A 15,785-nucleotide genomic window follows, 5' to 3' on the forward strand; every position below is an offset into this window, starting at 1 on the left:
TTGTTTTCCGCGTCCTGAGGCATATTTAACGTTTGATTCGTCGCCTCTACAGTGTAAAGGAGAAAATGCAATTCCGGTGCATGTTTTTTTTTTTTTAAGGTAACTTGACGACAAGTTCTATTCAAGGAGAGCCTCGTTGGGAGTCGCTGGGCGCGCTTCGCGTTTACCGCTGTGGTCGTGGTCCGCTGGTCCGGTGGTCCGCTGGTGGTCCGGTGCTCTCGGTGGGACGCAGTGGAGTGCCGCGCTGTCCGGCGTCCGTCGTCCGGGACGCCATCTCCTCGCCAACCCCGTCCGGGCCGTCCGGGCCGTTCGCCACTCCCTGCTGCCCCCAAGGGTGCCCGTCAATGATTCACGAGCCGCGGTGGCGGGCGGTGGCGGGTGCCGGCGGCGACATCAGCGCAGTTCCGCGTCAAGCACGCACGCGACCGCGGCAATTTTTAACGGGGCACTCAATAGTTAAACGCGAGTGCTCTTGTGAGTGTGTCTGTGAGTGTGTGTGTGTCTGTGTGTGTGTATGTGTGTTTGCGCACGTCATGATGCACCGAGTCGGGCTGGCGCGCGCGGTCGCCGCGCAGTGTGGTGTCCCGGCCTACGCCAAGCACCCCGTCGCTGCACGATGCTGGTGAGAGCCGCACGGACAGCGCCACGCCCCCGAGGAGGCACGGGTCAGCGCGACGCGGAGAGCACGGACTTTCGAGCGGGAGGAAATCGCGCCGGCCGAAATGATAAAAGTCATCCGTGAAAGAGAATCGGTCGCCACAACCGCGCCAAAAGGACACCTGCTTGCGTGTTTGGCGTTTATGGCGGTACTCGGCCGGGCCGTGATAAAGGCAAAGACGGCCCGGTGCACCCCGCCCCGCCCCGCCCCGCCCCGCCCCAGCGGCGTCACGAACATCGCGGGCCTCCTCGCGGGCACGCCTTGACGGCTTGACGCCCTGGCGGCGTTGACGGCGTGCAGTGCCGCCACGCCGTCCGCCTCGTCCGGCTAGAGGCGCTAGAGGCGAGCTCGACGAGTAGAGCCCCGCGCCATGCACGGCGAGCCGACGCGAACGACGCGGAGAACGACTCGAGCGACGCGCCGCGCACCATGGTGGCGTCCTTCAACAGGGTGAGCGGCAGTGATGGCGAGCGACTCGGCGGTGACGCACTTGTCATACCGCCCTCGTCAAATATTTTAGGCAAAATTGGTTTTAATACGTCAGAAAGAGACGAATTTGTAGTGATGTTTTATTCAGGAATCATTAGAGTAACGAAATTACGGCTTTTCCACGGCGAGTTGGCTCTCTAATGCCCCCTGCTGATTCACTGTTTGGGCGGTGGGTCGACTCTCGCTCGTGTTTTTCTGTGTCAATGTGTAGGATAAGCTGTGCCTGTTCTTCTCTGACGTGGCCGCCTGGCTGACAGGGCGTGGGGCGTCCTTCCTGAGGGGTGTATGTCATGTGTACGATGAGCACCGCTTTCTGACCCACAGCAGCGCAAGTGGCTGGACAGGCTGGCGCGATGGGTCGTCCCCACCAACCTGCGGAGCCTGCTGCAAACGCAGGGCGCCCTGGACTCGGTACGGGTATACGCGCACTACGCGCACCACGCAAATCGCGGTGAGTTTTAATTCAGACGAATCTAAGTGGCGCTCAAAATGATGTCCATCTGTTCTGGGGCGGTCGCAGGCGGTGGCCTTCGCGTTCACCGTGTTCTTCTTCTGCGAGCTGGCCAGGCCTGGCACCTTCACCTCCAAAGACACCCTCGCCCACATGAGCAGGCACGAACTGAGACGTAAGTGCAAGCAGGGCCACTCGGCCCCTAACCAAGCAGCATTGTTTCGCTTTGGGAGTCGACCACCGGTGTTGCGTTCTGTCGGCAGAATACCTGGCGTTTTACCTGTGGTACGCGCTCATGTACCTGGCGCAGTTCACCGTGTCTCTCCTCCTCTACATGGACGTCCGCAACGTAAGTTCGGTTTGGCCGATTTGTTTTTTTTGGTAGGCCGGGACAACTGAATCGAGCCTCGCGCCGCGCCTCCTCTCCACCCAGGTCAAGTACAACGTGGAGGGTAGGCGCCGCACCATCTTCGTGTTCCTCGTCTTCTCCCCCGTGCTGCTGGTCAACCTGTTCCTGTCCGCGGGCAACGTGCTGTACTTCCCCTGGGCGCCGCTCGGCCTTTTCTACGTGCTGCGTGAGTCCGCGGCCACTGTGCGGTGCGGTGGAATCTGTTTGGCCAGTCGATTCATACGCCTTTCGTCTTTGGCTCTTTGGTCATTCCCCAGACACCATGTTCGTGGCGACGTACTGGCTGTACGCGTTCCGCTACTACCACTGGCTGGGCGACGGCGAGCTGGTGCTCTTCGAGACGCCCCTCGTGGGGATGGGAGTGGGGCCCTCCACTTCCACGTCCCTGGCGGGGCCGTCGCGGCGGGTCGCCGCCGACGGGCTGGCGCCGCGGACAGGGGCACGTCCACGCCGGCCGCGGCCTTGGCGGCTGACGGCGTAAGCACTGCGGCCGTCCCCAGGACCCCCAGGACCGTGGCCGTCGCCAGGCTCGTCTCCATCAGCGAAGCCGAGGAGAACGACTGACCATATCGGCGGGGTGACTTCGCCGACGCGTGAGTTTGAGAAATATGGACTGTCTCAGATAAATTTTTATATTTAGCCAGAGTCGATGAGAGTTACTGATACCACAAATTCTTTTGTACAATAAAGGGTGATACCCTCTGATTGGCTGCTCTCTTTAGGTGTCTAACAAGCTCCAAAAATATCAGGAGAATTGGGGGGGGTCGTGGGGAGGTGAGGCTTTAATAATGATTGTAAGCTTGGGTGACTTGGGTTCCAGGACCATGCCACATATTTGTTTTATTTGATTATATGGCACATACATTATTATTACAATATTGCAAGTGACATCTAATCATGATTACCTCAGTCAACAGAACACACAGTACACAATACAGATATATCACACATATTTGTAGCCTTTTTGCCAGAGACTAGAGCAATACTCATTGCTAGAGCAACTTTAAATAAGAATATCGATCCCAAAAGATCAAAAATATGGAAAGAAGTCTAGAATGACGAGTTTAATGAGGTGTGATACAGAAAAATCCAGCAAAACTATGAAGATACTTTTTGTTCAACAGCCACTTACCGAAGTTTACAAAGTCTTTCGATGCAGATTTCGTGTGCTGAGTCTCAAGGTAGTGCAACGTTTTTTAAAACGTAATATAATATTTCACATGACACAGTATAATTTCTCCCCTCCCCCTCCCCTCCCATCTTAACAACTTCAACAAATTGATCACATAACAAAAACAATTTAGAATTGTTAAAATGTTTCAACAATAGCAATGAATGTTTGTGTAGTCTGCTATGAACTACAGCATAAAAATTTTAAGTAGATACGGAACTCCTAGTATTAGAAAATAGAGCATCTCTGAAGAATGAGAAAGAAAAGGGTTAGACCCTGTATAGTATAAGATATAAAATATGCAACTTAACAAGTTCACTTTGGTCCAAAGTCTTTGGGTGAAATGCAATGAAATGTTAGCATAAGTATTTACTACCTACTCATTTGGAACATTAAAAGACAGAAAAGAAACCATAGAGAAAGAATGAAGAACACACCCAGCAAAAGATTCATTCACAACTCTGACATAACAAAAGCAAAATAAAAAGAGTTTTTCTCTGCCCAACCTCTTCTCTTTGATTGATAAAAATGTGAAAACTCTTTGAAGTGTGATTACTACAAAAACAAATGATTGAAGAATGATTTTTACATGCCATGAATGGACAGTTACAATTAACATGAGCCAGTCAATGAGCATTTCAGGAACATACAGGCAACTTTTCAAACCAAGTTTGAGTGAGATCAAAATGCAGTATCTTTCAAAGGAAGGGGCAGTAGCATATGACAACAGAGAAAAGTAATCAAGCATGAAAGTCTCGCTCATCCTAAACTGAACACTCATTTTTAAAGAAATAATTCAGGTAATCATATAAGTATAAATGACTAGTAAATAAAATAAAAATAATAATAATAATAATAGTAGAAGTAGTTACATCATGTCATCAATCAGAAAAAGTAAAAACTGACTTTACAAAAAATACAATACAAAAATTAACTTTGCTATAGCACAATTGTGGTCATTACGTGAAGGAATGCCAACTCGGAATGGTTAGGACTGTCAAAAGATTACATTGTCACTAAAATATTAAGACTGAGCATTGGGAAAGAAAACAAAAAATGCTTAAGGACAGATTTTTTTAGTGAGAAAAAGTAATGGAAGTAATTTTAAAATCTCTGTCAATAATAGAACATGATAAAAATTCAGAAAAGCTTGCACATTAATAGCATTTTAGTACACTGGGAAAATCTACCTCTGTCACAAAAATTAAGTCTTATGGTATTAAATATGCTCCAAATAATTGATGCAACCTGACAGGAACATTATACAAGAGAATCTCAACTCTCAACATACAGCATCATTTACAACTTTGTCTTAGTTTTGTTCAAGTGAGCAAGCTACCAGAAATTCTTACCTATCTTACAAGTATTTTTAAAGTCTTCTTGTAAAAGTAAACAAGTTTGGATGTTTAATATTCCACATCCAAAGTTTACAAAAACTCCAGTTCTGTTTTGTTAATGGTAGAAAGAGCAGATAGTCATGAAAATGTTGATGAGTTTGCTGAAGACAAGGCAGGCACTACACTTGAATTTTCAGCAGCATGCTCGGTTGGTAGATCTACTGAATGGTTGATACCATATGGCCTCAAATGATAAATAAGATACTCCAGAACATATAACTGGTGAGGTGAAACATAGTGGAATGATATGGCACTATCTGAGCAGCACTCCAAGCCCTAGGAAAAATTTAATTGAATGTTAATTATTATTATACTTGTGTGATGTTCATGATTTTATTTGTATCGCTATTCATATTCATACCTCTTTGACTGGATAATAAATGTAGTTCCAGTACCAGAAATTTTTGTCTACGTGTCCAACTGTGATATGATGATCCGGGACAAAAGGAAAGAATCTACCTCTCCCTTGAGGATCACGAGAATCTCCAGCTTTAACACCAACCTTTTCTAAGCATATGCCTGAAAAAAGATTTTAATATTGTACACATTACTACCAGAGTAGCTTCCACAGAAACTTTTCATAAAATGAAGAAACACAAATAAAACAAACACATCTAGAGTGTACCGAATACATACCAATTTCCACATCCTCTGCCCCTCCATGATCCTGACGACATTTATCCTTGTCGGGAATTCCTATTTCCACAAATCTACGAACTGCTTCTCTGCTTAAAACATAGCCTGTGACAAGCGTTACACTTACATTAGTTTCTTAAATAAAACGGTCAGCTATGGAAAAGCATTATGCATTGAGGTGGTGATGCCACCCCACAGTTGAGATTAGATTAAGATTCAAAATACCTGCACCACCACTCATATACCCTTGTTTAACAAACGGCTTGAATCTGCAACCCAAATATATGGGGTCGGTTGGGTTATAAGCAGAGAGCATGAAACGCAAATTTTCAACGATGACATACCTGAAAGTTATACAAAAGATTACAATATTTCAAATGTTAAAGTTCATAAGTATATGTGTTTTGAAATATGAAGAAGCAGTACTCACGTATCATCATCTGCTTTCATAACCCAATCTACTTGATCTAAATAATGCTTGTACACATATTTAAATGATTCCTTAGTCTTTGACCATAAAAAATCTCTACCCTCTTTTATGCCAAGGTCAACAGAAGGGAGAGATGTGTCTAGAAACGTAAATGTCAAAGATTGCTTGATGCGTTTTATCATATAACTTCAAAAAATGCACAGGATACCAACCATTTGCTGTGCTCATAAATAGCAGTATATTGCACCTCTTCCCCCAAGTTGCTTTAATATGCCGAGCCTTCTTTTCATGATTTCCTGGAGATGTCATAATCCAACATAAAACACGGACTTTCTCTGCCAGTTTCCGTGCCACAACATCTTCACCTAAAGCAAGGGAGAAACATTAACTCCATTAAAACATTAGACTCTGGTTTTTCTATTCATCTTACAATCTGCATTAAAATTTTGCGCACCTTTGTGGAAGTCTTCATCGTCACCATGAGCACCAAACTCTCGTGGGTGAGGCAGCATTTCACCAGAGTCCTGCCCATGTCCATGGCTGTCACTGTGTTTATGTACAGGTCTGGAAAAACAAAACATGGATTTGCAACTCGTGCTTTTGGACAGATAGAAATGAAAAACATGAGAAAGAAATAAAAGAGTCACATTACCTTGGAGGAATCAGGAAATCACCAAATGAAGACATTTGGGTCGAGATGGAGAGCAGCATGAACGCCGAGCTGAACCCGATGAAGATTCCGCAGATGAGGTAGCAAAACGTCCGGCCTGCGGGGGGTCGCAGCAGACCTGGAATTCATTCAAATCTATCAGGGCTCAGCTCACTCTGCCGCTGCGCCGCTGCCCACTCCTCGTCACTCAGTGGATTTGCCAGAAGACCGGTGGAGATGGCCAAAATTCTAGACGCGTTTAGCGACTATGGGGCTCAAAACGCGTCTAGACTTTAGGCCGCCTCCACCGGTCTTCTGGCCCACTGTACAACGCGGCGTCCCAGGTTCTAGCCAACACGTTCACGGTTCCACACAGCAGTACCCAGAGACACGTAGGTGGACATGGAGTCCGGGACCTCGAAGGCTGCCCCTGCAGGCAGCAGGCAGCGCAGGTGTCGCGGGGAATGGACGATGAGAGGGCTATCTTAGGGCGTCAAACGCGGAACGCGGACTGATAAGGCCGTCTGCAGGTCTGCAGGCTCGGGGCTACGAGTAGTATCAGGAGAAGGGAAAGGAGGGGGTCAACAGCTCACAACGCGTCACAGCAGGATGACGGTGTCCTGCGTCAACGCATACGCGTGATTGTCCGCAAAAGGGCCGATTGGCGCGTGCCACGTGCGCATCGCCGCAAGTGCAGCTTGAGGTAGGCAACACATGCAACACAGCCGACCGGTGCGCTGTGGGCCAGATGACCGGCGGCGTCGGCAGTCAAAACTCCAGACGCGTTTCGAGCCGCAGAGTCGCTAACCAAGACTCAAACCGAACGTGTGACCCCACCAATGGGTTCCTCGTCTACAGGGCAATCGATTGGTGGGGGTCACACGGTGGGTTCGAGTCCCATTTATAGCGACTCTGGAGCTCAAAACGCGTCAGGAATTTGTACCACCTCCACCGGTCTTCTGGCCCGGGGTCACTAACAGCCCCAGCCTGCTGCCAGTGCGCTGGCCACAATCGGCGAGAGGAACTGGAACTGACCCCGTCAACACCCGCATGGTCTGCCCACGGCCTGCCGGTGCACCCGGTGCAGCAACAGCGAGGACGAGGCGCGGGGCAAACTACGAACCCGAGCACAGCGAGGCGAGGGAAGACCACGCCGCTCCCACTACGGCCACCATGGCGATGGCGCTCTCCGGGACACACTTTGGGGACTGCCTCTCCGTCGCTTCGGCGCAGAGACCCCCGCGGCCGCGGCGGCGCCATCGCGGCTCGCACCCACACACCCACACAGTGGCGCGCCGCGCTGATTCGCACAGACAAACGTTAATGCAAGCGGCGGTTATCGCCCCGTCAGCAAACGGAGCTGTGCGTGTGTGTGTGTCTGTGTGCCAACAGCGAAGTAAAACGCGCTCCGGGCTAAACGGCGTGCTGTTGTGACCCCGTCAGCACGCCGTCAGCGGGGCCGCGGGGGCCGCCGCCCCGGCCCCCGGCCGAGCCCCGCGTTCACTGTGTGGCACACTGTGTGTGTGCCCGAAGCCAGTGAAGCCTCGGCGAGAGCGAGACGGCCCGCCAAAAGGCTTGAATGGCGACGGAAGTGGCGAGGGCACTTGAACGGCACACGTGTCACAATGGCGGGGTGTGACAACACTGTGACAACAGCCACCGCGCGGCCGACGACGCGCCCTCGATGGCTATCGCGATGCTGCACCCGCGTCCGTGTCGTCCGTGTCAGGGCCGTCCTGGACTTCCCCGCCGGCCTTGGACGCAGGCGGCGCAGTGCTTGGCGCTTGGCGGCAGAGTCCTAGATCTAGGGCCCTAAGTAACTACGGAGCTGCGAAACATGGGAAGGGTAAGGTCATATGGGCTTTCAGGGAAGGAAAAGGGGGAGGGAGGAGCGCTTTATTTGCAGATATTTATCAGCAATCTGGTTTATCAGCGCGGGGGGTCCATGACTGGCATGGAGCTATGTTTGCTGTCATTGAGGGGGCGAAAGTAACACCCACAGTACACATTTGAGTAAGGTAGGGGGTAAGCAACTCTACCAAAGTCACTAAAGGCTTCAGAGAAACATTCACTACATGAAAATTCAGTCCTGTAAGAGGAAACCAGGTGCTCACCTAGTACATCCGGAGTGCGCATCTTCCCAGGATATCACTTTGTCAAGTTGATCTGTAAATAACACAGAAAGGCTCAATAACCACCAGAAACAATACAAAAGGTATCACAGTTGCAAGTTCAAAAGAAGCCACAGAATCGACTACTGGATATTCCTTGCTGTGGACTATATTGCATCGCTAACACACAAGCCAATAATAAAAAGAATGTTAAAAAGTTAAAGAGGCTTACAGAGGCTTAGAAGTTCTTTAACTAAGTGGTGCTAAAAGGAGAAGGTTTCTATGTGGAAATTCAACATGAACAGGGCAGTTCCAGCATACCGAGAATGAATGGCCAAACACAAGCGACGTTCAAACGAGGCAACTTAAATGTAGAAACTCACCATAACAAGGGGAAGGAGGTAAGAAAATGAATAGCTTGCTTTTCCATTAAACCGTACACGAAGTCAGTACATGGGAACTCGACAAGACAGAGCCAGCCATTTAACCTCAACGCTATTCTGCCTAAACGAAATAGGTGTCGATGGCGGCAAGCAAAAGCACGATATTCAGTAAAATTCAGCGAACTCGAGACTAAGATTCTGGCACTTAATACTACTGACACAGAGATAAACGACAATTTAATTGAAGACACAAAATCACTAATTTTTAAGTTTGTTTATTTGCTGCGGTTGGTCTGTCATTACAACCGCAGTACCGCAGTTTAGCCACCTTCGGGTACTTGATCCTTCTTGTCAATGAATGATGCTAGAACCAGGTAGGAACGAAAATTGGATATTTCATAAGTGGCACGCGCGTTTTTTAAAACTACAACACATCCATTTTCTTAATTCTTTCTTCCGATTCAGCCGGTTGGTATGCTGTATCGAGATCTCTATCAAGGCAACGCAGAGCCATCTTGTGGTGATTTTCAGAACTTGACTTGGGGCTGTGCTGTTGTGTGTGTTGAATCGCAAGTCACCGGTTCAAGTCTTTGTGGAATAACAATTTATTTACCTTTCTATTGCCCACTTATAGCGTTTGTATCGTCCTTTCTTGGACGCTTCTTTAATCCTTAAGCCTAGACTTCTTCTCACTGCAGCCATGGTAAGTAATTATTAATAATACGTCCTTAAGTCGGCCTGACTTGTCATCGTTATTCATTCTCACTTCTGCTTTAATTAATGATTTAGCAATGCTCCACTTATTTGATAGTAACTCAGATAGTGGAATTTGTTCCTACTTTGTTTCACCTTTTGGATTTTGAAACATTTATTTTTTCCTTATATTTCCAATGAGAATCATTGAGGTTAGAGTGTCTGGGTTGCATTTTGATATTCCAAATCCTCACTTGTACTACTAGTTACCCAGCGAAAGATTTATCACCTTGTCGTTTTGATTTCCTCTGGTTTCCTTTGGCTACTTTCAAGATTTTTTTTCGTAACCTTTCAGTGACTTGCCGAAATTCTTGATGCTGGATAAATGCTGCGTCAATTATTTTGTATGATCTTTTATTTTGTTAGTAAAATGTAATTCTTTTCCTTGCAGTCTATTATGGAATATAATGGAGGCTGTGTCCTTGCCATGAGGGGCAAGGACTGTGTTGCTATTGCATCTGATTTACGATTTGGCGTTCAAGGAATGACCATTGCCACTAACTACGAGGTACGCACCAGCACCTTTCAGCAAGAGCTTTTAAGTATTTAACATATTTTGGCATCCCTATGTTTTACATTCTACTTTTCTTTCCAGAAAGTTTTTGAGATTGGACCTCAGCTCTTTGTGGGTCTGCCTGGTTTGGCAACTGACACAGAAACTGTTCTGCAACGGTTGAAGCTGAGAGTTAATTTATATGAGCTGAAGGAAGGTAGAAAGATGCAGCCTGCTGTTCTAACGGCTATGATTGCTAATATGCTGTATGAGAGGAGGTAATATCTGTTGCAACAATGATGTGATTCTTAATTTGTCTATCTTTCAACAATTTAATCTGTGTTCAGGTTTGGTCCCTATTTTGTTGAGCCCATAATTGCTGGATGGGACACCAAAAAGCAGCAACCTTTCCTGGCCAACATGGATCTAATCGGCTGCATTACTGTCACTGATGAATTTGCCTTGGCTGGTACTTGTGGAGAGCAGATGTATGGTATGAGTGAAGCACTCTGGCAGCCTGACTTGGAGCCAGAAGAACTATTTGAAAGCATTTCCCAGGCAATGATGAATGCATTTGACCGTGATGCTGTGTCTGGTATGGGTGCTGTTGTCCACATCATGTAAGTGTTGGCATGTATTTCACGTGCAGTAGTAGGATTTACAATTGCATCAAGTAATAAAAATTTTGCCTCTTGCAGTGAGAAGGACAAGGTCACTACCCGAAGAATAAAGACAAGGATGGACTGATTGCCTTTTCATTTTCTTCTCTGTTTGGGTCAAGGATTGATTTTCTCTAATTAAGTATAATAAATATAACTTTACAACATTTTAGTATTTGATTTTTATTCATGAACCAGATTTTCCTTTCATTAGTTGCACATGAGTATTATAACCTGTTAATTTTACCATCTGGATTAGTTTGCTTCCTATGAGCTCGAAGACATTCTATAGTACAAAATCTGTACTGATCATAGTCAAAAGACACTTGACCTGATATATCAATTGCACAAAGGAAACAGCGTGCTAAAACAATAGGCTTGGTTTTACTATCATCTGTAGTTCCTTTCTTCTGAGCCGCTAGGATTCTTCTTTCAGCAGCCAAAGCTCTCTGAAATAAAATTTTAATGAAACATTTGATGACACTTAAACTAAGACCAAGTAAAGCATGAAATGCATGACAGTACCTTTTCCCTGTCAGTCATTGCCATAAAACGTGCTCTTTCTTCTTGCTCTGCTTTTTCTTCTGCTTTCTTTTTTCGTTGTACCTTTTCATGCTCTTTCTTAGCTTTATTTTTTGCAGCTTTTAATTCAGCCTTTAGTTTGGCTTGTGCCTTTTCCTCCTCTTCACTAAGTGGTACAGGGATCTTGGACTGCAACGCCAATGTAAAGAAGAATTAAATACAAGAATGTGAAATCCACTAAAACAGCTGAGTCAGCTGTAATTTTAATAGCAAACAGGATTTTACCAACCTTGGAATAATCAAATTTATCTGGGTTATTAACCAAAAAGTCCTGGAAAGCTTTCCTCGTATCTGCATTTACTGCAACAGAATAAGGTGTCTGCTGTTTCTTGTTCAATGCAGTAGGATCTGCCCCAACAGTCATTAATTCACTACAAATTAAGAAGAAAAATAACTGAGTTAGAACAGCTTGTTTTTCATAGTTTATTTAATATATAAAGTTTCTTTCCAAACTAATAAAATTTGCTAGACATAAAAAATTTGAAAGCAGATAAATGTTTACCTGACCAGTAAGGGTGTTCCTGTTTTAGAAGCGAGGTGCAGAGCAGTATTTCCTTGGGTAAAAGGCAGGTTAAGGGTTTCTTGAAGACCTCCAGGTAATGGGGAAGGCAGAGTTTGAAGGAAGTCAGATGACAGACAATTTTTGAGTCTTTGTACGTCGTTTGATTCCAAAGCAGACACAAGTTCCTTCTGAAACACCAATACAGGATTTGCTGCCTCCGCTGCAACAATAAAACAAATAATTGTTAATTAAAAGAATAATGAGAGGGGAAAACAATAGCTCATTGCCACATTTTGGAGTCAAGGAAAACCACACCTGCTTCTTGTTCCTGTTTACGTAATTCAATGGCAGCTTGTTTCCTTTCCCTCTTCTCCAACAGCCTCTGCTTTCTTTCGGCCTCCTGGGCTCTCAACTTCTCTTCCTTCAGTATTTCCTCTTTGGATTTTTTGATTTGAGGTACAATGGGATCTGTCGAAGTTTTCTGATCTTTGGACTTGTCTTTTTTTTTCTTTTTGCTGACTTCATTTTTGATTTGTTGGTCTACATCTTTTATGGTGTCAGAAAACTTGATTTCTTGATCTTGATATATAATTTCAATATCACTGGTGCATGGGGCCTCACTCTCAGATGAAGCATACGACACAGAGGCAGGCAAGGATCTCTGTGGAGACGGTCTTGACTTTGCCCTGTTAGGCTTAACACCACCCTTATTTTTGCTGCGTCTTGGTGATCCTTCGTTTTCAGTCTGAGTAGGTTTTGCTCCCTCTTGGCAGTTCTTTTCTGTCACTAATTTCCGTGCATCATTTAATGATGCAGGATCACTTAACAGAAATTCAGATTCAGGACCTAGAAAAACATCAAACAGTGCTCTAAAACTTATAATTTTGCTCAGTTATCAGTACACCAAGTAAGCCACGATTCCTATGACACATCCAATAGCACAGTGCTTACCATGGTCTTCTACAAAAGACAACATTCCAAGAACTCTTTTTACTTCACTAAAAGTAGCTCGTCTAGTCGGGAACGGGATAGTGCGGATCCTTGAGTCTGTTTTGTCAAGTGGAGGAGATTTCCCACCATACAGAACAGATCTGTTACCAGGGCCGACAGCTCTAACAAATATTAAAGTGCAGGACTTCAGGTGGTCTGCCCATGCTGAAATGAGGTCTTGGACGTGCTATAAAACAGAGCCATCAAAAAAATTAAGTTAATCAATGGGTATAGGAAGTTGAAATATTCGAGGGGGGTACAAGGCTCCAGAGACAAACCTGAATTAAAGCCTGCTCGTTGTATCTTCGGAGACTAGCTCCAGCACTCTTAGGATGATTGCCACCTTTGTTGTCCCGAGTGCTTTGTGACCCTCCTTGTTTTGCACGGACAGTGTAACAGTGGAAAGTTTTGTGAACAAGTGGTTCTTGACCTGGAGAAAAACTTGACTTCAGTTATGTACAATGAGCAGAAATTCAACTTGACTGAGATAATTTGTTCAAAAACTTCAAGCTTTACCTTGAAAAATACCTGCAGCAAAGTGCCCACCCCCAAGCATAAATATAGCCCATTGGTTTGGAACAGCCAGACAGAGAGCTCTTGTGACAAACTCACTAACTGGAGTGGTTTCAGTACATTCCTAAGAGAAAGTAATTTGTACATAATGGAGATTGCTTTATGGTGTAGCAGCACAAAGCACATTTAAAAAAAACAACAACAAAACATGCCTTGGCAGGAAACAGTAGGCAGCGGTATAGGGATATAACTTGCCCGTGTTTATTTCTGAAAAATACTTTGGCACGGTGATTTGAATCTACAATATCTCCCTTCTCTCCTTCTTCTTCTGATTCAGACTCAGATCCTGATATACTCTCAATATCGTCTGAAGAGGAAAGTTATCAATTATGCATTATACAATCCAACAACTAAATTGTAAAAATTTCTAACTCTTTTCTGATGATAATGAACAAACCTCCTTTGTCGGCTATAACTGTGAAAGCTTCCTCACGAACAGGTGAAAGACCAGCCAACTGCCTTTTAATATTATAGCGATGCCAATCGAGTTTAAAATGAGCACGCTGAGCTGTTGCATTTGGAAATTTCACAGAGCAGCAGGAACAAGAATGGGCATCAGCAACTACTAAATCCTCTAACTGTCGTGATACTTCAAGGGCTGTTGAAAGAAAGTTTTAAAGTTAAAACATTACTCAAGCTCAAAGGGCGAGAAAAGTTTACTACACTCACAAATAACATGAGGATCATATTCTGGGATTCTTCCTTTTAACATGCATTGGGCTAACTCCAATTCAGCAGTGACTGAGAGGAATTCTGCTGTGTCATGAAGACTGCAACCACTTTTCTCCATGCTGAAGTCACTAAACTGCAAGAAGAAGGAAAGAAAAATGCTTTGAAAATAGCTGCTTTCTAAAGTCACTCTCTTTCACAAATGAAACCATATAAATATAAATGAAACAACTAAATAAACTGTTAAAATGTTTTATTTATTTTGTCCTCTCAAAGTAACAACAGGTCTCTCTTTGGTAACAGGCATTACACTATATGAATTAACATCAAGAATAAATATCACGCAAACAAACGAATAAAATCAAAGTTAGCAAAAGTTGAAATTAAAAATGAAAAGACTACACAGAAGGGGAGTCACTTCCTCCAAAATAAAATAAAAGTGTGAGCAGAAATCCATTGACAACTGCAATGGCATGACCCAGGTGAAATGTTGATGGTGTTAGGGCCCTGCAACACAACAGTTTAAGACATTAGAACTACGCTCCTTCTCTCTTTTGTAAAAAAATACAACAAATTTCAAATATTATAAAAAAAAAGAAAAAAAAAAGACAAAAAAAAAACTTACCAATGTTTTTCAACTGGGAGAGATGAGGGAGGAGAGACGCCAGGGATGCAGCGGTCCAAAAACACTGTGCACCATGTGACAACTGCCATAGCTAAGGCGCATGCAATGGGAACAAATGTCAAGCTCGAGATCATGGTCCACATCCATAGTGGTACTCCAAGAATGAAAGTTCCAGCCGATGTTGCAGTCTGCAGCCATGCTCCTGGAAAGTACAAGAAAATATGTGAACAATACATCAGGGGGGCGGAAACTACTCTATCAACCCCTACTTCAAAACAAAGACAAAGTTTTGAAAAAGTAAAAACACTATACTAGTTCTTAGTATATTAGAAGATGGTAACATACAACCTGATCGCTCGAGCCTGTGCTTTCATTTTGAGATAGTACATACCTCTAGACTGCATGGTCTGACGATGCTTCATGTCTTCAATTAAATTACCTCTGAAATTATGCTGCTTTGTTACTTTGGTGGAAATAAAGCAACTAAAAACTTGAGTGGACGGAATAGCTGTTGATTAGATGGTAATTGGGTTTTTTCAATATCATCGTGCAATACAGTTGTCTAAATTTGGGTTAAAATCTCGAAAACCAAGCTATTAGAATTGGAGCCAAAAACAAAACCCAGATAAAGAAATAAAACTGATGCACAAATTTGGAGAGATGGTACACCAGTTGTGCAACTGACAGAGGTTAAAGAGAAATTGATGTCATTAGCTGAAAACGCTAATTCCTCAACCCGAAAGGCTTTGGCTACCTTTACAACGGTCACATTTGACACGCGTGCTCTTAAGATTGCCCTAAATATGCTGACTGTTGACGGTCGACGCCAGCACCGAAGAGGACATCAGCGGCCATGAACGTGTCAGCGCGTCCCCGGGTCCCCAGCCCGAACACAATGTTATGCACGACACACCCGTCAAGCCAAATGCACACTTACGGTCCACAAAGTAATGGAGGGCTTTGAGGGCGACCGCCAGAGCCGAGATCCTCAAAAGTTGCGACGAGATGCTCCTCTCGCTGAGGTGCTCCTTAACCTGCACGTCGGCCCCGTCCCCGTCTCCCGCGTCGTCTGCTAGAGGTGCTGGAGGCCCGGCGGACTTGAGGTTCGCCAGTGACGCCTTCAAGTTGTTGAAACCCTGCCGGGTGGAGCCCAGA

General features: G+C 45.1%; 5 protein-coding genes across 8 annotated transcripts; 2 read left to right on the forward strand and 3 right to left on the reverse strand.

The window, feature by feature from the left end:
• Positions 1-946: 946 nt before the first annotated feature.
• Positions 947-4,213, forward strand: LOC117645645. 2 transcript variants are annotated; one of them, XM_034385919.1, is made up of 6 exons: positions 947-1,108; positions 1,472-1,558; positions 1,668-1,773; positions 1,862-1,947; positions 2,032-2,173; positions 2,265-4,213. In XM_034385919.1, the coding sequence occupies exons 1-6, from the start codon at positions 1,088-1,090 to the stop codon at positions 2,486-2,488; spliced, it is 666 nt and encodes a 221-aa protein (XP_034241810.1). In that variant the 5' UTR covers positions 947-1,087; the 3' UTR covers positions 2,489-4,213. The 2 variants fall into 2 exon arrangements, with proteins under 2 accessions (XP_034241810.1, XP_034241811.1); XM_034385920.1 differs by having other exon boundaries at positions 1,475-1,558.
• LOC117645644 (glycoprotein-N-acetylgalactosamine 3-beta-galactosyltransferase 1-like) lies at positions 2,813-9,228 on the reverse strand. 3 transcript variants are annotated; one of them, XM_034385916.1, is made up of 10 exons: positions 8,785-9,228; positions 8,405-8,456; positions 6,294-6,429; positions 6,096-6,205; positions 5,854-6,006; positions 5,642-5,780; positions 5,437-5,555; positions 5,212-5,316; positions 4,937-5,094; positions 2,813-4,851 (listed from the first exon to the last, which is right to left on the reverse strand). In XM_034385916.1, exons 2-10 carry the CDS (start codon positions 8,424-8,426, stop codon positions 4,654-4,656), a joined length of 1,140 nt encoding a protein of 379 aa, XP_034241807.1. In that variant the 5' UTR covers positions 8,427-8,456; positions 8,785-9,228; the 3' UTR covers positions 2,813-4,653. The 3 variants fall into 3 exon arrangements, with proteins under 3 accessions (XP_034241807.1, XP_034241806.1, XP_034241808.1); XM_034385915.1 differs by lacking the exons at positions 8,405-8,456; positions 8,785-9,228 and adding an exon at positions 7,414-7,542; XM_034385917.1 differs by lacking the exons at positions 8,405-8,456; positions 8,785-9,228 and adding an exon at positions 6,673-6,927.
• Positions 9,229-9,294: 66 nt separating this feature from the next.
• LOC117645646 (proteasome subunit beta type-3) lies at positions 9,295-10,861 on the forward strand. Its single transcript, XM_034385921.1, has 5 exons — positions 9,295-9,487; positions 9,929-10,045; positions 10,133-10,308; positions 10,378-10,650; positions 10,729-10,861. The coding sequence occupies exons 1-5, from the start codon at positions 9,485-9,487 to the stop codon at positions 10,775-10,777; spliced, it is 618 nt and encodes a 205-aa protein (XP_034241812.1). The 5' UTR covers positions 9,295-9,484; the 3' UTR covers positions 10,778-10,861.
• Positions 10,853-15,700, reverse strand: LOC117645641 (protein vms-1-like). Its single transcript, XM_034385911.1, has 12 exons — positions 15,568-15,700; positions 14,006-14,141; positions 13,734-13,934; positions 13,489-13,643; positions 13,280-13,400; positions 13,042-13,193; positions 12,725-12,950; positions 12,089-12,619; positions 11,774-11,993; positions 11,501-11,642; positions 11,215-11,400; positions 10,853-11,138 (listed from the first exon to the last, which is right to left on the reverse strand). Exons 2-12 carry the CDS (start codon positions 14,124-14,126, stop codon positions 10,917-10,919), a joined length of 2,277 nt encoding a protein of 758 aa, XP_034241802.1. The 5' UTR covers positions 14,127-14,141; positions 15,568-15,700; the 3' UTR covers positions 10,853-10,916.
• On the reverse strand, positions 14,242-15,378 carry LOC117645647 (ADP-ribosylation factor-like protein 6-interacting protein 6). Its single transcript, XM_034385922.1, has 3 exons — positions 15,022-15,378; positions 14,631-14,832; positions 14,242-14,512 (listed from the first exon to the last, which is right to left on the reverse strand). Exons 1-3 carry the CDS (start codon positions 15,050-15,052, stop codon positions 14,404-14,406), a joined length of 342 nt encoding a protein of 113 aa, XP_034241813.1. The 5' UTR covers positions 15,053-15,378; the 3' UTR covers positions 14,242-14,403.
• Positions 15,701-15,785: the final 85 nt, after the last annotated feature.

This window comes from Thrips palmi, unplaced genomic scaffold, assembly GCF_012932325.1.
Source record: "Thrips palmi isolate BJ-2018 unplaced genomic scaffold, TpBJ-2018v1 HiC_scaffold_19, whole genome shotgun sequence".
NCBI lineage: Eukaryota > Metazoa > Arthropoda > Insecta > Thysanoptera > Thripidae > Thrips > Thrips palmi.